General features: G+C 39.4%; 1 protein-coding gene across 10 annotated transcripts in view; it reads right to left on the reverse strand.

Moving 5' to 3' along the window:
* LOC134536607 (oocyte zinc finger protein XlCOF6-like) overlaps positions 1-22,130 on the reverse strand; it is a 230,691-nt gene extending 208,561 nt beyond the window's left edge. For 7 of the 10 annotated variants that reach the window (XR_010075821.1, XM_063376397.1, XM_063376395.1 and 4 more), the window contains exons 1-2: positions 21,762-21,928; positions 11,028-11,108 (exon numbers count right to left, since the gene is read on the reverse strand). Coding sequence is in view for 9 of the 10 variants with exons in the window: in XM_063376397.1 (XP_063232467.1) it covers positions 11,028-11,108; positions 21,762-21,797 (117 nt within the window). In the remaining variant the exon portion in view is untranslated. Of the gene's footprint in view, positions 1-11,027; positions 11,109-21,761; positions 21,970-22,022 lie in introns of those variants that run through there. The other 3 variants (XM_063376387.1, XM_063376388.1, XM_063376386.1) reach the window with 3 other exon arrangements.
* Positions 22,131-22,481: the final 351 nt, after the last annotated feature.

Here is a 22,481-nt window from a genome sequence, read left to right on the forward strand (position 1 = left end):
GTGAGTATATCAAAACTTATTTTCTTTTGTGACACAGGGCAAAAGAAAAAACCTAAGTGTCTTTTACAATAGCATGCATACATTGGAAAGAATAAAAAGGACTGAGCCAAGCTTTTACTATCTGTTGTTTACCTGCTATTAAATCAAAAAATAAAGCACATAAAATATAGATACTCTACTTGAGTGACATAATTTTATTCAGCTGCTCCTTCCAACCAGACACACAGTTATCCCATTTCCCCCCCCCCCCCCTTTACAAAATTTACCCAGCTAAAACCAGCCTGTTTGCGAAGAGAAGTATGTATCTTGTAAATAATGAGGAAGCTTATATGCTTGCTGAGTAAGAAGGCCTATTTTGTTATTAAGTTTAACCATGGAATTTGTAAAAGGTTTTAATTCATTATATTGTGTTAAGAATAACTATAATAAACAGTACACCAACAAATTGCTACCTAGCTTTATCTCCAACATTCATAACCAGTTTTTCTGTAAGTTAGGTACTTAAGTATGGTGAGAAATGATTAGATACTAGAGGTAAACTATTGTTAGGAGTTTATAGTTATAATTCAAATAATAATTCATAGTCCTCATTTTTAAACTATAAGAATTGTGATTATCTCGGACTGTTCAATTCTCTTAAAGGCCAGGACTGGTCGGTTATGGTGGATTACTTAACAACTACAATGAATAATCTTATTAAAGTATACAGTAGAACCCCGACTTTACATTACCGCATTTTACGTTTTCTTATTTGCACCAGTTTATTTCAGGCCCGTTTTAACATCATTTAATGCAATCCAATAAATTCCCGCCTATAATCTGCTTCCTGCAATTTACGCTGTTTGTTTATACTATACCTACATAAATTCATTATTCCAGTGTTTGTCATGGACATCCTACCTACGAAACTATCGTGTGAAATACCCAATTAAAAATTCTGTTGGGAACACTAGCACTGCAGCTCGTAAATTTTTCAAAGTGCTTTTTCATTAAAAACGGTACTGACAGGCTGCCAACACTGGCTTAATAAAGGCAGACTTTAAGAAAATGTTAGCACGTGATGTTGGCGCTACAGTTTCTACTGACCATCACTAACTTACACATTCAGGATTACGCACTGTTACGAACGTGAGCAAAGCTGCGACATGTGCCGGTGCACAGCTGGCTGACATCATGTGGCCGCCGCAACATGAGACGTTACGCACGCACCTCGGCCGCCGCTTCCCCTCCCTCCAGCCCTCAGCTCCCCGCGCGGCACTGGTAGTTTGACATCTGAAACCTGACAGCTGCGGAGTTACGTGAGCCGCCGACACGTGTTTCAAGAGATTTCTGCCGTCGGATCGGTGCGGAATGACGCAACTGGCCCCAGCCGCGATCGTGATTTCTGGAAGGCGCCTGGGCTGATATATAAGACGAGGACGCCGGCCTGGGAAGTCAGTGAGAGTTCAGGCGGGAGCTTTCCCGCGGCGGAGTTTCCGGGGCGATAGTGCCGTGGGTGCGGCAGAGTGGCGAAGTCCTTGGACGAAGGTTCCAGGGCAGGAGTTCAGTGGAGTCTGGAGTTTTCCTGTGGTGGAGTTCCCGGGCGATAAAGTGGCGAAGTCCCTAGACGAAGATTCCAGGGCGAAGAGTTCAGTTCCGGGCGATAGTATCGCGTGCGCGGCGGAGTCCCGAGCGAAGTTCCGAGCGAGGCGTCGAGTGGGATCTCAGCGAAGGGAAGTGCGACGGCGGCGACGGAGTCCTGCGACGGAGGTCCACGAGGAGTGCTGCGGCGAGAGTTGCGCCAGAGCTGCGGCCCAGTGAGGCGTGCAGTGTGTAAGAACCGAGTGACTGGGGAAGCAACATTTTTTTAAGTGGAATTGATTATTTGGCATTTTAGAAGATTAATTGAAAGTGACATAAGTAGTGGCCATCAATAAAACTGTGTAGTGTAATACAATCTTTAATTGGGCTATCCTTTAAGAACTCGTGATTGTAACAGTACTATATACATTTCCGGTATTAAATTTTTGTCAACATCTCATCTGTTAAGAATAACGTGGTAGGCAACAAATAATACTGTGAATAAGGGAAAATTTTGGTTTTTTTTTCCTGTAAGTAATTGACTGTGTTTATCTGTATGTATTTAAACAAGATGGCAGCACATAAAAAATGGAAAACATTTTCGATTAATGAAAAACTCAACTTTTTAAAGTGCATGGAAGAGCACAAAGGTACTTGTGTTTCGCTCGCTGAGAGGTTAGGCATGCCAATTTCAACTCTGAACATTATTGTGAAAAATCGCGAAATGATTGAAGAAAATTCATCCCAGTGTGGTTGTTTTTCTAAGAAGAGAAAATGCATTTGTGCATCAAAATACATATGAGGAACTTGAAGTACTTTTGAAGGAATGGTTTGTGGGTTCAAGGGTCTCGAATGTACCCATAAACTGTGTTTTGTTGAGAGAAAAGGCGCAATTTATATATACGGGGCTAGGAATTAATGAGTTTCGTGCATCCACTGGTTGGATTGACCGTTTCAAACAACGACATAATCTTGCATATAAAGCTGTATGTGGAGAAAGTAGAAGTGTGGAAACAAGAGCAGTTGCACAAATACATACAAGGATATGACCCGAAGGACATTTTTAATGTGGATGAAACAGGCCGGTTTTCTTCTCTTCTCCCAGAGTGTGATTAAAAGGGAAGCAATATCATGGTGGAATTCAGTAAAAAAAGGCTCACAGTTTTGCTAATGAGCAATTCCGATGGTAGTGAGAAACTTCAACCATTGGTGATAGGGAAGGCAGAGAATCCATGGTGTTTGAAAAACATAAAAACTTTGCCAACAAAATATTTGGCAAATCAAAAGGCCTGGATGATGTCAAAAATCCTTGAACAGCACATGTGTGCTCTGGATGCAGCAATGGGTGTTAAGGGGAGAAAAATTTTCCTGTTTCTTGACCAGTGCCCAGCTCACCCTGAGGATTGGAACTTAACCCTTAATCGGTCGCGCTATGGTCAAAATGACCGGGTATGATCAATTTTCACTGCTACGAGACTGTACACGCTGTCTTATCATCCGCTCTTCTGAGTAGCTGCATCATAGGGTTCTAGTATTACAAATCTGGCATTGTCTGCCAGTTGCGTTCTCACTTTCATTCAAAGTGAATGCATGAAATGTTTCAGCTGTTCATTATGACCGTGTGCGACCTTTAAAGTTTCATTTTATTGTGTATACCGGAAAATAACACCGTGCGCGACCTTTGATGGAACATTTTTATGCTGCCATAGATTGCAGTTCTCAGCACTTTAAGTGAATTTTTCATAATGTTTAGTAATTGGAGTGACGACACTGTAAGTAATAGAGAACAAGAAAGAATTAGACAACTTTTAACATATGTTTTCAACGAATGTGACGAAGACGATGTCGGTGGAAATGCCTCTGAAGATGAAGACTGTCTAAACTACCGTGATCACAATACAGACACCGAAACTTCAGGCAGTGAAAGTGATAATGAACAAGAAATCCAACAGAATACCATTTACCTAGGTAAAGACAATACTACAAAGTGGAATATACATCAACCAAGACAAAAAGTTTGGGCGAGGAAACAAAATATCATTACACATTTTCCAGGTGTGAAGGGATTAACACGGAATACACAAACTGTTCTTGAGTGCTGGAGTCTGTTTTTTCCAGATTCTATAATTGACGAAATAGTGAACTTTACTAACACTTGCATAGCAAAGTTTCGCCAAAACTAATGTGAAAGAGATGCATTGGTCACAAACATAAATGAAATGAAGGCTCTTTTTTAGGGCTGCTTTATTTGGCAGGTGTACTGAGAGAAGCTCACTTGAATGTGTCTGACTTATGGGCAAGTGATGGTACAGGTGTAGATAAGTTTGGCGCAACATAATCTATAAAGAAAATTTTTTTTTTATTGCGTGCTCTGCATTTTGACGATCTGAATGACAGGGCAGAACGAAAAGCACGAGACAAATTGGCTCCTGTTAGAAAGCTATTTGATGAATTTGTAAGTCCAAGTGCGCAACACTACACCATTGGCGAGTACGCTACAATGGATCAAATGTTGGAATCATTCCGAGCTTGTTGTAGTTTCCGGCAATATATAAAAAACAAGCCTGCAAAATATGGGATTAAAATTTTTGCCCTTAGAGATTCTAGAGTGCACTACACTCTCAACATGGAGATTTATGCAGGTACTCAGCTGGATGGTCCATTCAAGGTAGAAAACAGTGTGCACAAGATTGTGGAAAGGATGGTAGCCCCAATTTCCGGAAGTGGGCGGAATATTACTACAGACAATTGGTTCACTTCCGTTCCACTTGCTCTTAATCTCATCAAGAATCACAAGATGTCTTTGGTTGTGTAATACCCCAAGTGTCTTAAAGAATAATTAAGTAATTAGATAAAAAGATTTGGAAACTCTGAATACTGGGGCCCTCAATTAATAGCTATCAAAGTCAACATCCGAGGCGACACTAGGAGTAAACAAAGAAAATTTAGAGACTCCCTACGAACACTTGGGAGGAAAAGGATCGTTATTATATATTAAATAAATAAAAACAACTGTTACGTCTATAGACTTCCTTATTTTATTAAACATTGTTCTTTCTTTTTTTTTATAGATTAAATTTTCCTTAGTAACATCTGTTTTTCATTGATAAGTGATCTTACTTAAATTCCTTACAATTACTCTTATTATATTAATTGAACTTATTTACTATCGGGCCGGCCCTGAATTCTTAACAAAAATTACAATATTTAAAAACATTAATGAAATTAACATATTGAACTTTACAGGTTGTACATATAGTCCTTGCAAAACATTATATAAATTTCGTCTCCTCGAACTGCTTTTACTGTCCGCTGTCTTAACTGGGTTACACTATTTTTTTTTTGAGTTCGTGAATAGAATAATAGAATTATGCGGGTATCACCCGGGGCTGTAGGTAGACGGTGATCGAGGTAGTAGGTCTAAAGATGGTGGATTCTGCTCAGGAACCGACTCCAGTGGGTCCTGGCAGAGGATTTTGGCTGCCCCAAACTTGGAACCCTGTCTGAAACAGAAGTCCAAATTCCAAAGAATTAGACCTGTTTCCAGACAGTATACTTAAATGGCGCAAAAGGCCAATAGAGGGAAATAAAGGGGGGGATGACGTCAAGACTTACCAAAACAGGGTGTTGGTCCTGGCGCTCAGGAGAGGGCGTCTCGTCTCCGAAAACTCGAACCACGATTCGCGGTAGCCACGGGAGTCATCATGATTTAATTTTTAAAAAAATATAAAAAAATACTAAGTTTCTCTACTTTCAACTAAATTACTGACTGGTTAATAATTTTAGCTAGGGACTCCATCCCTCTAGTCTGAGAAGACTACATAATATACGATGCGATGTCGATGATTCACCGAAGATCGCAGATACAAACGGTACCAGTCAGTCAGGAGGCGCGCACCGAAGTAAGTTCAGAGCGGGATATCACCAGAATATCATAAGCGCGGGATCTCTAGAGAATGGAGGGGGGGGGGGGGGGGGGGGTAGGCTCTGAGCCGAAAATTACCGAGTCCACCCGAAGGTGTCCGGCATAAAAAAAAATTAGATCTTACTGGAGTGACTGCGCGACTGAGGCGCTATCTTTTGGTGGCGAGAAGAAGTACTAATAAATCGACTAGTGACCAACGAGAGTGTCAAGCTAGGGGGTAATGGAGTAACCAGAGGTGCCACCTAGCGGCCTGAGACATAAGGGGGAGAGAGGTTGTCGTTACCTCCGCGCGAGCGCTGGTGTCGGCGCTGCCGACGCCCACAAGTGGCGTTAGTGACCACAGCCGTCGCTAGGTGTCGTTAAAGTCCAGAATCGTAACTGCGGCTGTCAAGCCTGAGATGGCCTTGACTTCGGTTAACGTACCCGATCGGTCGTCGCTCCTAGCTTCACTTCTGAGAAGAAAGGGTGGGTGAGCAGGAGGGGGATGGCTACAAAAAACGCATGGTCTGTGGGACGCAAGGCCCACGGGATCCTCCTGTCGTGTCTTGCTGCTAGTGAACCTTATACCGATTCGTGACAGAGTTAGCAGGGCTCAGCACTGCTTCACAAGCTGCTCTAGGCAAAAGTGGTCACGCGAAGAAATAAAGTTACCGGCCCTCGACGTGCCTGGAGGCGGGAGAAATATTAGCCAGAATGCTAGCCTAGCATGAGGCTGGGAAAGAAAAACAGCTCGCCTCTGAGAACAGAGGCTGAGGGCCTGGCCGTAAAGAAAATAAGATGAGAAAAAAAATATTTCCAAAAATATTTAAGATTACAAAATTTTAAATAAAACGTGCCTAAATCCCTAATACACGGCACAGTTGGTACCATTCGTAAAAATAAAAGGGAGATACCACCCAACTTCTTGCAAACTAAATTGCGATTGGCTCCTAGCAGAGTGTTTCCTTTTGGGAAAGACTGCTCTTTACTTTCTCATATGCCGAAGAAGAACAAAGTTGTGCTTCTTCTATCTACAATGCACCATTCCGACACAATTGACGAAGAAACGGGTAACGCATGCAAGCCTGAGATTCTCACCTTCTACAATGCCACGAAAGGAGGCGTGGACACTGTTGACGAGCTGAAAGCCACCTACTCTGTTGCAAGGAGAAGTTGCCGTTGGCCGCTAACTATTTTTTTCACTCTGTTGAACATTGCTGGCATCAACAGCTCGTATTGCAAGCCAACACCCAAAACAACATGAGCCGCCGAGAATATTTGAAAAAACTGTCAAATGAGCTCTGTGTTGACCACTTGAAAGTAGGTGCTGCAGTAAAAAGTATTCCTCGACAGCTATAGATGAAGGTAAGGCAACTGGCAGGAATCCCTGAACCAACTGTGGCTGCTGCAAAAAATGCTCCCGAATGATGTGCTTTCTGTTCATGGAAGAAGAATCGAAAAACCAGCACATGTTGTGTGGAATGCAACAGCTACATCTGTAGAGAACACACTGTTACAACCTGCACCAGCTGCTCAACAAAAGAGGTTCAGAGTGACGAGGACATGGACTTGTAGGCAGGCAAGTGTTATGTTACACTGTATATTTTGCGTATGTTTTTTGTAATTATATGTGGAAAAAATTAGAATTTCTTATGTGTCAGAAAAAATATAAAATAACGTGACAATAATATTATATTATCAACCAATTGTGTGTTATGCACGGTGCATGGAGGTTAATAGATACTAAGGAAAACTTACATTTTGAATTTGATGTTATCCAGTGTGAGATGAAAAGCAACATGTTGACAATATTTTAATGTATTTACAATAATGTCATATATTTTTTACATTACAATTATATAAGAAATAATCACTATTATTACATTAAAACAATGTCAAAACTATTTTTTCTTGTATTGAGTGTCTCAGAACAAGCTAAGTAAAATGTTATAATTTTTATCAGAATTTTTTTTTAATACCTGGTCATAATGACCGTGTGCGACTACACATCGCCGCCTGAGTATTGGAGTGTTCTATGTCCACTTTCTAGGTTTTTCATGCTATGGACACGAAATTAATATTAGTATTCATTTGTACTACATCCACACACGTCTACGCACATAAAAATGTTTGTTCTTAATTTAAGACCAATATTATTTTGTTCTATGTCATGATATTCATAGTTGTTTGAACTTTCAAATGCTTATATCTCAGTTCTAACTTCAATGGACATAGAACACTCCAATTCTCAGGCGACGACATGTCACAAAACATAGCGCGCCCTATTAAGGGTTAAGGAATATAAAGTTTGATTTTTTCCCTGCCAACTGCACCAGTGAGCTTCAGCCTTTGGACTTAGGCATCATGCATGCTTTTAAGATGAAGTACAGGATTAGATTTATCCAAAAAATCATGAATCTCTTGGATGCTGGCAAAATTCCCCAAGAAAAAAACAATCACTGTTCTGGATGCAGTTCATGAAAATGCCTATGCATGGAAATAAGTTACATCAACAACAATTTCAAATTGTTTCAGAAAAGCAGGTTTTCCAAGTTCAGGAACAGTGTGTACAAAAGAGGATAGTAAACCAAGTGACAATGTAGAAGGAGGAGTCTGTAAGAAAATTCAGTCAGACAGTTTGTTCAGCAACTTTGTCAACATTGACAGTCATGTGCAAACTACAAAGAACAATCTCTTGATGATATCGACAGTTTAGTTCGCACATGACGGAAAAGCAACCTGATGGAGATGATGGTGACGGTTATGAAGATGAAGATGAAGAAATCCCTATGCCTCACAAGCATGAAGCTCTAGAAGTATTTCTGTTTTGAGGAATTACTTTTCTGGGTTCAACTGTCCAGACAGTTTGTTTGACCAGTTGAATCATGTACACAAAAAACAGAGAAACTGAGCAGCCAGTAATTAAAACAAAACAAAATTTCAGATTTTTTCATGGAGTAAATTGTTTCTTTTTGTACTTCTTTGTTATTACTGATTTTATCTCTTGTTCACAACCTGTATTGTAGTAATTTAAATCTGGTAATTTAACATTATATTTAATAGTGAATTAACCTCGTATGTATATATGTGTAGATGTACTGAAAATGCTTTTAAATTTTTTTGAGAAACCTTACTGTATCTTTTTTCTTTGAAAAATATAACTTTAGCGTTAGTACACTTTCCGTGTGTTTTATGATATTTTTGGTAATATTATTAATCTTAAATGTCATGTTATTATAAATTTCTAATTTAAGTACGAAAATATGTATGGTACATAGAGTGTATGCTTACCTATACAAAGTAGCATATTAAATGTTTCAAATTACATGTCTATTTCTCTACAAAACAGTTCACCAAAGTCTTTGACAAAAACATTTTTAAACATCTGGATTTCAACTTAAAAAACAGATTTTCTGATTCACATCACGGTTTCAGAATCGGTAAAACAGCCATGACAAATCTAGTCTCCTTTCTCAATCCCATTTATTCAGAAGTAATGACACGTGGTCAAGTAGACTTTGTTACTTCGACTTGAAGTGGATGCCACTTCAAACCGCGCGCCGCCGACGGCCTCCCTTCCTTTCCCCCTCCCACACTGCCGCCGCCTTCCCCTTCCTTCCTCCCCTTTGCCGATTACCGTGACGTCACTGGATTTATAAATTGGTGGGCCCCCTGTGGCCTCGGGTCTGTTCCGGTCTGGAGGTGTCGCGACATGGTTTTGGTATGTATGCTCAAGCAGTCGTAACTTTAAATTAGTGTGAAGTGGCCATGCTCTTGTTGTTTAGGTAGCTTAACTTCTCCTGAGGTTAGGGTTTTATATTCTAAATCCTATTTCGGCCGCCACTTTTAGAAAATTTGGTTTTGGTTTCCTGTGTCTGCTTCGTTTGCTTTGATGTTAATTTTCTGTTTGATGTACGACTGCTGCGCGATACCCGAACCATGGCGCGACACCCCCAGAATTAAAATTCACATTCTTATTGTTGCCTTAAGTATCAATTAGATTGACTGGCCCTGCTTGTACAAGAATGTACGTTTTATTAATTGTTGTTGGCCGTAAATAGTTGCTCTATTTTATCACTTGGCTATGGCCATTGGATCGGACAGACCATGAGCACGAGCACCCTGAATCTCCTCGCGAGGAGCAGTTAGCTTGACCCACTCGATTCTGTGTCATAAATTGTGTTGTTTTTATGAGTTAGTTTATTAAATTTGGCTTGCTTTGTATAGTAATGTAGGGGTCTCGTTAGGCGTTAACCTCTTGATTTATATTTGTATACGTTGCCTATGGCTTGATATTGTCCTCACGAGCGGGATTATTATTATATATAAACTTTTATATTTATTGTAATACTATGCGAATATTTGTTATGATTATGTGTCGAATAGTAGTCTCGAATACGATGACTTGAATCTCTAGATGCATCATAAATGTGAAAGGTTAATGCAGTTTCATATTGATTATAAACAATAAATTGTATAATTATTTTTGTATACTTGGTCGTGTTTTACGTTTCCGTTCCTTGTTCACGAAATTTCACAACAGGTTTTACTTTCTGCCATGACCCATTTAGCTGGGTTTTATTCAAATTTATTAATTGTATAATTTTGTTTGTTGCCTGTTTAAGGCTGCAGACTTAGCTAAAGCTTTCGACACCGTCACATCAATCATCGAATTCTACTTACAAAATGTTCCAAATTTGTTCAAAATGATAAATACATAACCTGGTTAACTAGTTAGCTAAGCAACATGAACTTTTAAGTTACAATACAGAATATACACTCAGGTTTTTCACTTTACTACTTCTGGCATCACTCAAGGCAGCTCCTTATCCGCTTAAAGAATTCCACCTGCACACTCTTTGCCGATGATTTTAAAATTTATAGAAAAATATCTTCTTAACATGATAGCTACCTTCTCCCGTGTGATATTACAGAAATTGTCAATTGGTGCAAAACTAACTTGGTTTATCTTAACAATGATAAAACTTCTATCATCACCTTTTCCAGAAAAATCCTTGTCGCCACTTTTATGTACCCGTTACACACACTGTGTGTGCATTACGCAATACATTGGTTACACAGGTTATCTGACGAACTGTCCGCCATTATGCCAGCTGCTGACTAACGAACCATAGACAACACAACACTCTCAGCCTTACCAACCAAACTGACAGTACATAACAATTATGTATGTTTTTTTTTTGTAAATGTAGGTCATGCATAGCCTTGTAACCTTTTTAAGGTGTTGATATGCATGTTACAAATGGTAAATAAATAAAAAATATTTACCTGATGTATGTGCAGTCCTGTACACTTTCTGCTTGATAGTTTTCAACAGAAAAAAAAATTAAATGTTGCAATTAGACATTCATAGGTCTTTACGTTAAGCTTGCTTCAGATTTTTCAATGCACTTAGTGACCAAATAGTTATTTTACCATTAAAAATATTGGTTATCTAGTGTAAGATCAGAAAATGATTAATTATTGGAACTTGTATCAGAATATCGGAATAAATCTGAAACCTTCTGTGGTTCACATCACGTTCGCGCCAGTCTCTACTCACTTCTTCATCCAACTCCTCCTTGATAGGTGGGAAACTCAGCTCACTCGGTTCCTGCTTCACACAGATGTCTCCGTCTGCCGGCTGTAACAACACATAAATTAGCCCATGAAGGAGGAGCCTTATAGACACCCGGTATTACAAGGCCAGGAACGAGACCTAATCACTAGACATATAGGTCCAGCTAAAGACGGCCCAACCCAATAACAGTACAAATTGTCTTACAAAGGAGTAAAAATTATATGAATTTCAAAGTTTTTTTTTTCTTCTTTAACCCTGAAATGAGTAATTATTACCGATGGAAGATAAAGCAGTAAAGTGGGCAAAAAAAAATGACAGCTTAATGAACTGTGGAACAAAGCACATGCTATTTGTTGTGTATTGTCTGGAAACTGTTGTGTGTTGTTCCTAAAAGTGTGGTTGTGTTAGGTTGGTAGTGTGTGTGTTTTGGTATGTTGGTTGTCTGGCGTACCACGCCAGTTGTAAACAGTCTTGTGTGTAGTAAACAGGAGATGTAATAGTGGCGACGAGGATTAAGTATTCCAGCTAATTGCCGCAGGGAAATGGGAAAATGGCATTAATTGGCTCAATTGGAGAGTTTGATGTGGGTCGGGAATCGTGGAGATCGTACCGCGAAAGGCTACAGTTTTATTTTGTAGCAAACAAAATTAACGATGATGTTACGAAACGTGCTGTATTTTTTACCGTGTGTGGTGCTGAAACTTACAATTGGGTGAAATCGTTACTAGCACCAACGTCTACGGATGCTACATCACTTAACGATGTTCTCAGCAAGCTTACGGACCATTTTGAACCTAAAGCCAGTGAAATTGTAGAGACGTATAAGTTTTTGAAGCGGGACCAAACCGACGGGGAATCTATTGCTGTTTATGTGGCTGAGCTGCGCAGATTAAGCGTTCACTGCAATTTTCCGAATCTCGAACGCATGTTGCGCGATCGTTTGGTCTGCGGGGTTAAAGATTGCGTGGTACAACGGGCGTTGTTGGCCAAGGATGCAGTAGACATTGCGACGGCAGCGGAGGCCACCGGGCGGGACCTGGTCGAGTTGAGAGGCAAAGATATTCCGGAATCGTCTGGTGATGTATGGAAGGTCACAGCGAGCACAGCAGTGAAGACACTAGGAGGGAGTAAAGCTCAGCAGGGCGCACAGTTACCCCAGAACCGAACTTGTTGGCGTTGTAATGGCAGTCATTCTGCCGATAAATGCTGGCACACCTCTACGGTCTGTAGATTTTGTAATAACCGGGGTCACATTGAAAGAAGAGTCAAGTGCCACCTCGAGCTGTGGTAACGGGCGCGACACGGAAGGAGGCACACCAGGTACAACATGTGTATGGGGAGACATCTGACCCAGATGAGGGTGAGTACACCTTGTATAATATGAGTGATAAAAGCAGGCGTGGTCCACTGTGTGTGGAGGTTAGGTTGGATGGGAAACCAATCACCATGGAAGTTGACACAGGAGCAGGTTACTATATTATTAGTAGACAGACTTTCAAACGGTTATGGCCAGAAGAGCCGCCCCTGATGAAGGGTAATTTAGTGCTACGTACTTGGTCGGAAGAACCACTGGAGGTGTTGGGCACTAAACAGGTGGAGGTGCAGTTCAAGGCCAGGAAAAGTATACCTCTGGAACTGTTGGTAGTACAAGGTAAGGGCCCTAGTTTGTTGGGCCGTTCGTGGCTAGAGCCACTAGGCATAACACTAGTTGGGGTTAATCGTGTTGGGGTGTGCTGCAATGACAACATGTTAGATATTATGTTGAAGCAATACCCCTTAGTGTTCAGGACAGATGAACTTGGGACGTACAGAGGACCAAAAGTGTCACTAGCGGTAAAACCCGACAGTCAACCTGTGTTCAGGAAGTGCCGATCGGTAGCGTTTGAACTAAGGGAAAAGGTTCGCTGTGAGATTGATAGACTGGTGGAACGGGGTGTGTATGAACCAGTAGCTTTTTCCAGATGGGCAACTCCATTGGTGCCTATAGTGAAACGTGATGGATCAGTGAGGTTGTGCGGGGACTATAAGAGCACAGTGAACAATGTTGCATTAGCGGAAGTTTATCCCTTGCCTACTATCAACGAAGCTTTTGCAATGCTGGAAGGTGGACAGATTTTTACGAAATTTGACCTTGAGGAGGCTTATTTGCAAGTGACGGTGGACGAAGTGACGGCAGAGTTACTAACGGTTAACACCATGAAGGGGTTGTTTCGGGTACGGCGACTGCCTTTTGGGGTCAGTAGTGGCCCCGCCATCTTCCAGCGGCTAATGGAAATGTTGCTAGCCGGAGTCACTGGTACAGTGGTATTGTTGGACAATATTTTGATCAGTGGTAGGGACGAACAGGAATTGATGGTACGTGTTGAGGAAGTGCTGAGGAGACAAGAAAATGCAGGGTTGGTACTAAAAAGGTCAAAGTGTCAGTTTGCGGTGAATGCAGTTACCTTCTTGGGTCATCTGGTGGATGGCAATGGGGTCCACCCCCTTCTAAGCAAAGTAGAAGCCATACATAAGGCACCAGTGCCACAGAACAAGAAAGAACTACAAGCTTTCTTGGGGCTGCTAAACATCTATGACAGGTTCTTGAAAGGTCGAACTGAAGTTTTGGAACCGCTACATCGGTTACTGGATGATGCTGCAAGTTGGAAATGGACAGAGAGACATGTGGAAGCCTTTGAGAAGGCGAAACAGCTTTTGCAGTCTGACCAAGTGTTGGTACACAATGACTTGGATAAACCGGTGATTGTGACATGAGATGCCTCGGACTATGGAGTTGGAGCAGTATTGGCACACCAGATGGAAGATGGCTCCGAGGCACCCATAGCATTTGGATCCAGGACATTGCAGAGAAGTGAACGAAATTATGCACAACTTGATAAGGAAGCTTTAGCTGTAATGTTCAGAGTAACAAAGTTCAAGCAATACCTTATTGGCAGACCATTCAAGATTGTAACGGATCACAAGCCCTTGCTTCGGTTACTGCATCCAACGAAGGCCATTCCCGAGTCTCTGTCTTCAAGGTTGTTGCGGTGGAGTTTACAGTTGGCCATGTTTGAATACGAGCTTGAATATCGGCCAGGATCTCAAATCGGTCATGCGGATGCATTAAGTAGATTGCCAGTCCAGGTCCCAGAGGTCCGAGTGCCAAACACCCCAGAAGTTCTGCTGTTGGAGTAAGATACATGGGTGCTGATGCTGCAAGATTCACCTTGTCTGATCCTGGAGCCCGGGGCTATAGCAAGAGAAACAGAAAAGGATTCAGTTTTATCTGCCGTGATACAGTTTGTCAAGATGGGATGGCCAGGTAAATGCGCGCCCGAATTGCAACCCTACTATGTGAGGCGGGACGAATTGTCGGTTCACAAGGATTGTCTGCTATGGGGCAACAGAGTAGTTATACCCCTCAAGTTACGACCGGACATGATGGCCATACTTCACGCGAATCACAATGGGGTGGTCCGGATGAAGGCAGTAGCACGAAGCTATTTTTGGTGGCCTAAATTAGATGCACAGATTGAGGAGGCAGTCGGTGGTTGCGAAGGGTGTCAGAGGTGTGGAAATAACCCACCGAAGGTAGAGGGGCCTTGGCTGCCAACAGGGAAGCCATGGAGCAGGGTACATATGGATTTTGCGGGGCCATTCCAAGGAATGCAGTTCCTTGATGTGGTCGATGCATTCTCAAAATGGCCGGAGGTGCGACGGGCCACAAATATGTCAGCCAATGTGGTCGTACAGGAACTACGTGACATATTTAGCTGTCACGGGCTTCCAGATGTGCTAGTGGCAGATAATGGAACAGCATTCCGCTCACAGGAGTTGCAACAGTTTCTGGCGAATAATGGTGTCAAAATGTTGTTTTCTCCCCCCTACCATCCGTCCAGTAATGGCTTAGCGGAGCGAATGGTACAGACTGTTAAGCAAAAGCTTAGGAAGATTACACAGGATAACTGGAAAACACGGGTGGCGCACATTTTGTTGTCATTGCGGACAACGCCTAGCGCAGAAGCAACCAAAACACCTGCCGAACTGTTAATGAACAGGTCATTACAGACTGCCTTGACCAAACTTCACCCATCTTCATGGGTAGATGACCATCAGTGGTCAAATGCTGTTATCACCCAGAAAAGTAGACAGTTCAACTCAGGTGATGAGGTGTGGTTTCGAAATTACACAGCCGGGCACAGGTGGTTAGTGGGATGGATCACAGGCAGGGTCATTCCGTGTGAAATCACCAAATGTTTAATTAAATAGTTGCTCGACTATTTTTAAAAAAAATAATTTTTTTACCACATATAACCTTATCAATGGGTAGTTCAAAACCATATTCATTTTATTTTTGTGTGCCACCATTTTCAGTAGAGGCTTGTTTATCTTCCCAAGTGCGTGCTCTAACAGTGGTTTGCAGTGGTTTCAATAAAAGGTCATTGTTGACATTGTATTAAAGATAGAAGGTTCTGGTCTTCACTGAAGTAAAGTAAACATTGTATGGTTACCAAAAATGTCTAGAAATAAAGATATAATTTTTTTTAACCTTATGTGAAATGACCTTGAAATTTGTCAAAATTTTTATAAAAATTTCATTTTGAACATTTTTTTAAAGTGACTTGGAGTTGGAACCACAGGGCAAATATTTTTTTGCAATAAGTATGAATGGCAGACTTTCCAGAAAAAATGAGATAATGTGTGGGTTTAAACTCCTTCCTGGTTTTCTGTTGCATTAAACTTCTAAAATTTTCATTTTTTGAGTTTTTCAAGGTCAAATATCTCAAAAGGGGGACCAGGTAAAATTTTTCTGTTTCCACTATTTAGTACACCTACTGGTACTTAACAAATTCTGCAAGTTTCATTTTGTGGTTCAAACAGGTGTAGAAGTTAAAGGCTTTGAAACTTAGGTAAAAAGTTGTAATATTTTAGCTCTAATTACTTGACTGTAATCAAATTGTGTAACAGTTATTAATGTTTATTTTATTTCTTATGAAGTGCAAATATAATATAAGGCTTTGAGTTGTAACATATGGAAAGTTAAAAATAAATCATTTTGTAAGGAGGCATGAATGGACAAGTTGTGACAAGCAAACCTGATGTAACCATCCAAAGAGCAAGTTGTGACAAGTTGAATATATGTGCATTGCAGCCAACCACTTTAGTCTTGTGTCTGCTGCCAAGGAGTAAAGATGTGTTTGTGTTCTGTGGTTTTGTATGTGCTGTCTACTCTAATATTGTTTATTTGGCTCCACACAAGTATTGCTGGTATGTGTTACAATTCTGCATTGAAGTGAGCTACTTAGTTGTTACCTGCAGTTTCTGTCTCAAAGTGACTACGTAGAACTATCTACCAGAAGTATGGAGTGTTCTTTGGGTACTTTTACACATGAAGATTGTGAAAATGATTCATATGGCAAGTATTACCTAAAATTATCATCAGACTTCACTAAATCGCAAATTGACCTTCTTAAGAAAAGAAGTAAGTTACATAACATTGTTAATGTGTGTACTTTCCACGAAAAAAAATATCTGGACAAGTATAATCATCTTTTTGGAAATTCGTGTTGCGATCCATTTTCATACCATAAAAAAGTTATCAAAAAACAGTTAAGGGAAATAACTGTAGAGTTGTCTGAAAGATGGCCATCACTGATTCCTGGCAAATCTGTTTGTTGCTCTTGTCATAAAAAACTTTCAAGTAATGTTGAGGGGAATTTAGGTACTAGTACTAGCAACTGTGATAACGAAGAACTATTCACCGCACCTGAAATTGTTGTAGAGTCTATCAATCAAGCTGGCTCTGCTTTAGGAGTTTCCCCAACTAAAATTATTAAACTTAGTGATACAAAAAAACATCTAGAAGTTAGACGAACTGTGAGCAAATTTTCTTGTGCAATTAAGAAAAAATTAAGCGACACTTTTACCATCACCTGTGAGTCTCAAGATGAGGATGATGAAGAAATAGCTGATACTGCAATAAAAGACATGGAAATTCATATTGAAAATCTCAAGAAAAGAATTAAGACCTGTACATCCAACAATGAGAAAATACAAGTCATTAGTGTAGTGCCAAAAAGCTGGTCAATGAAAAGAACTGCACATGAGTTAGATGTAAGCGAATATCTGGTTAGAAGAACACGTGAAATTGTTAAGGAACGTGGTGTTATTCCACAGCTCACATCTAAGAAAAAAGGGAAAGAATTGCCTCAAGAAACTAGAGATCTCGTTGTTCAATTTTATGAAAACGATGAAGTTAGTAGAATCTGTCCTGGAATGAAGGATACAAAATCGGTTCGTCTTGATGATGGGAAGAAAGAACTAAAGCAAAAACGTTTAATTCTGTGTAATTTAAAAGAACTATACCAAAAGTTTAGAGAAGAGCATCAATCTGTAAAGGTTGGGTTTTCTACATTCTGTATTCTGCGTCCCAAGTGGCACTCATTCTGTTTGTGTATGTTCAATTCACCAAAATTTCAAACTAATGACTATGGCAGTAAAAACAGATGACTGGAAGGTCCTTCTTGAAAATATTGTGTGTGATTTAAATAGTGAAGATTGTATGTTTGGAGAGTGCCCAAATTGTCCTGAAGTAGGAAACCTGAAAGTAGATGAACTATTGCAGGGTGTCAGTGATGATGACGATATCACATACAGTCAGTGGATAGTAGCAGACCATTGCAACCTTGTAACGATAGTAGAACCACATGCTGAATTCAAAGAGAAATTTGTTAGTAAACTAATGGCATTGAAGAAACACCATTTCATCTCGCAGAGTCAATCACAATTTCTGAAAAGTAAGAAAGAGAATCTACAAAGTGATGAATGTGTAATAATTCTGGATTTCTCAGAAAACTATACATTTATCATCCAAGATGAGATCCAGAGTTATCATTGGATGAATTCTCAGGCCACAATTCATCCCTTCTGTGTGTACTACAGAGATGATGCTAAGAATTTGTGTACTAAGAGCCTTTGTGTTATAAGTGACTGTATGAATCATAACACAGTTGCTGTGTACACATTCCAAACAAAGTTGATACACTTTGTTAAGTCCCTTATTCCTAATTTGAATCGAGTTGCCTATTTTTCTGATGGATCGGCTGCTCAATACAAGAACAGGTTCAATTTTTCTAACTTGTGCAAGCATAAAGAAGATTTTGGATTAGAAGCAGAGTGGCATTTCTTTGCAACAAGTCATGGAAAGGGGCCTTGTGATGGTATTGGTGGAACTGTCAAGCGACTGGTGGCTAAGACAAGTTTACAGCGACCGAAAGAAGGCCATATCATAACACCAATGAGTATGTTTCAATTTTGTGTGGAAAACATAAAAGGAATAAATTTTGTGTTTGTGGGAGAAAGAGAAGTTCAGGAGGCAGATCTTCACTTAAAAAGCAGGTTTGATAATGCTAAAAGAATTTTAAGCACTAGAGATCAACATTGTTTTAAACCGAAGAACACATCAACAATACAATACAGCATCATTTCAGCATCGTTTGATACGAAACACAAAGAATATCCAATTGATGGCACTACTGGTGTTTTTAACATTAGTGACATCTCAGTAAACGACATTGTTGTGTGTGTTTATGATAACAGATGGTATATTGGTAGAGTTTGTGAGGTTTCTCAAGAAAACAGTGATATCAAGGTGGTCTTCTACACACCAGGTGGTCCATCTACAAGCTTCAGTAAAACAAAAGATGATGTTTTATGGGTGGAGATGAAGAATGTTCTAGACATTTTGAAACCTACAGAGTTCACTACTATAACAGGTAGAACATTTAATATAACTGAAGAGAAAAATATAGAACTCTCTCAGAAACTGCGGGTCAAACTTGTAAAATAAATCTGTTGCAGCTGACATTTTTTTTTGTGGTTTGCAAATCTGGATAATGTAATAGGGTGAGTTTTATGTTTTTTATTATTAGCACTACAAATTGTTTTAACTTAAAGGTAAAATCACTAAAAGACTATGTGAACATGAGCCACTGTTAATTTTTATTTTCTACGTAAAATGCAACTTTTTACCCAAGTTTCAAAGCCTGTAACTTCTACACCTGTTTGAACCACAAAATGAAACTTGCAGAATTTGTTAAGTACCAGTAGGTGTACTAAATAGTGGAAACAGAAAAATTTTACCTGGTCCCCCTTTTGAGATATTTGACCTTGAAAAACTCAAAAAAATGAAAATTTTAGAAGTTTAATGCAACAGAAAACCAGGAAGGAGTTTAAACCCACACATTATCTCATTTTTTCTGGAAAGTCTGCCATCCATACTTATTGCAAAAAAATATTTGCCCTGTGGTTCCAACTCCAAGTCACTTTAAAAAAATGTTCAAAATGGAATTTTTATAACATTTTTGACAAATTTCAAGGTCATTTCACATAAGGTTAAACAAAATTATATCTTTATTTCTAGACATTTTTGGTAACCATACAATGTTTACTTTACTTCAGTGAAGACCAGAACCTTCTATCTTTAATACAATGTCAACAATGACCTTTTATTGAAACCACTGCAAACCACTGTTAGAGCACGCACTTGGGAAGATATACAAGCCTCTACTGAAAATGGTGGCACACAAAAATAAAATGAATATGGTTTTGAACTACCCATTGATAAGGTTATATGTGGTAAAAATATTAATTTTTTTAAAAACAGTCGAGCAACCTCAACTTGGTGATTTCACACGGAATGACTCGGCAGGGAAGGAAACAGAATCTTTGTAGTGCGAGATGAACAAGGCCATGAATATAGAAGGCATGTTGACCAATTACGACATCGCACGGCTCCCTCGTCACAACAGGAGGACCGGGAGCTGCTCAGCCCAGTCGCTTCCAGTGAATCTTCACCTGCCAGTGGTGTTCCAGGGAAATTGGGTACAGCAACTCAACTACCCGAGACACCAACATCGGCAGAGCAGCCAGCTATGCAGCCCAGCCCAGTTGGCGCCAGTGAATCTTCTCCATTTAGAGGGTTTCCAGCAGAGCCAAATGCTGCGTCAGCAGTGCGTGGACACTCGGAGCGCCAGAGAAGACAGCCCATCAAACTGCAGGACTATGTAACATTTTAGGAGGGAGGGAACTGTTGTGTATTGTCTGGAAACTATTGTGTGTTGTTCCGAACAGTGTGGTTGTGTTAGGTTGGTAGTGTGTGTGTTTTGGTATGTTGGTTGTCTGGCGTACCACGCCAGTTGTAAACAGTCTTGTGTGCAGTATTCAGGACATGTAATACTATTTGTACAGTATAAACTGCCATGCTGCTATTTGTACAGTATAAACTGCACAGGTAAATACTTTGAACACTGAATTTCAGTCTGAATGTTTCAGGCTTCACATTCTTCATTCAAGAATTTCAACAGAATATACATGGATATTTTGAGTTGTTTTGTTAAAGAAGAAGTTATCCTTGCTCATAGTTTAAGTGAAATAGACCCAACTGATAGAAGTATTCACAAACCTGTTGACAGTGTTTATCTTGGTGGTAGGGCCATGGCACATCTAGCCAAAGAACCTTTGCATGATTCCATTCCTACGAATCGGTTCAAAACCGATTGTGTGAATTTTCTTGTTGAACTCTGTGTGCAGATTAAAAAAAGATTTCCTCTCAATGACAATACAGTTTCACCAGCCTCCATTTGCCATTTAGCACTAAGTTTTCCTACACTTATACCAGAAAACCAACTCAACAAACTGGATGATGAATGGCGATCGTTCCGCCTTTCAAAAGATTTAAACATCACTTCAAGAACCATTCCTGAGTATTGCTATAGTATACCCTAAAGAACATAAAAGATGGCTTGGATGTGTCAAAGAACGGTTTACTGTCTGAATTTAAGACAAACCTGACCATTCTTCCCCACTCTTCAGCTTCAGTGGAACGAGTGTTTTGTCAAATAAATCATGTTAATAACAGAACTACCAATAGTCTAAAAGAAGAATCCGTAAAAAATAGATTACTCGCCAAACAAGCTATTGCAAGAAGTGATGCAACATGCAGCACCTGGAAACCTAACCCCAAGTTACCAAAGGATGTTATGAGCGGCTCATGTCATCAGCGTTATCTGAAGAGGCTTGAAGAACACAAAACCAATGCAACAATTAACATTCAAACCGGTCTTGTAGAATCAGACTCTGAATAAAGACTAACGTACATGATGCAATTTTATAAAAACAATTACCGGTTTAAAGAATAAAGTGATGGTGTTTGTTTTGTCATGTATATATTTGTATATTTTTTTGATAAGTGCTGCTCCAATGTTCCAAAAATTATTATTTATATAGCCATTTTGCTGCAGTGTAATTTTCTTGTATTGGTTGTATAACCGTTTTCAGTCTTGTAAGGTAATTAATTGTTTTATATTCAAATCAGTTTTGTTTTATATTTTTGAATTTGTACGCAAACATTAACAACGATAGCATTTTAGACGCATCTGGGTTTTTTTACCCATGTGTCTGGGTCTTTTTTTGTAGGTTATCTAGGTTGTTCATGAATATTAGAATGGCAGCCCTGCTGCCTACCTTTTGGCTAAGGTTTAGTGTGGCTTCGCCGAAACTGATGTAACGTGTCTTGTGCTTGTGTTCTCTATGGAAATAAAATAATTAATAAATGTAAAAATAAAACAATGTAGCCCTACTTAAACATACCTTACGCTCATTAAAATCTAATATTATTACACATTGCAACAAGTGTACGGTTACCCCAAGCACACGCGGCTGCTAAAAACTTACAATTGAGCAGGCACTTCTTAAAACGAATTTATGCATCTTTCTCCTGGATTGAACGACTTTACATTTCTACAGGTCCTAGACTTCTGTTCAACGTATATATGCAATTTAATTGCCGAAAATAACCCTACCACAAGTGCCCTAAAAAACAAACAATTTTATCTCGGTCAACTTACATACGTATATATAAACTAGCAAAAAAAATACATATAGTAGTAACCCATTTTGGTTACTAAAAAATATTCTCTACACAAAAACATTTACCATAACTATTTTCAAAGAACAAAACTTTACTATCAAATTTTAAGTCTTAACACTACAATTTAACGATTTTTATAAATTTATATATCAGGACAAAAATGCAAAAAATAAAAATTATCTGCATACGCATTTAACATTAACTACGTGGGTCGAAAACTTGCAAAAGGCCTCGCGCTAGAAACAATATTTTTTTTTTTATTTTTTTACGGGTATTATTTAAACAATAACATTATAAGCCAACTTCAAATACTGCCTAAACTAATAAATTGTTTTATTTATTTACTTATTTAGTATCAATATTATTAACTACACTACATAAATAAAAACATTTTAGGCCCGAAATTAAAATAAAATTGGTTGTCTGTAATGTTGGTTTACGGACGATAGTTCAACGTGACAACATCATAACAAAACATTGATGAAATGATTGCATACTTTTATGAACAAAATTGAATCATTTTT

This window comes from Bacillus rossius, chromosome 11 (assembly GCF_032445375.1).
Source record: "Bacillus rossius redtenbacheri isolate Brsri chromosome 11, Brsri_v3, whole genome shotgun sequence".
Taxonomy (NCBI): Eukaryota; Metazoa; Arthropoda; class Insecta; order Phasmatodea; family Bacillidae; genus Bacillus; species Bacillus rossius.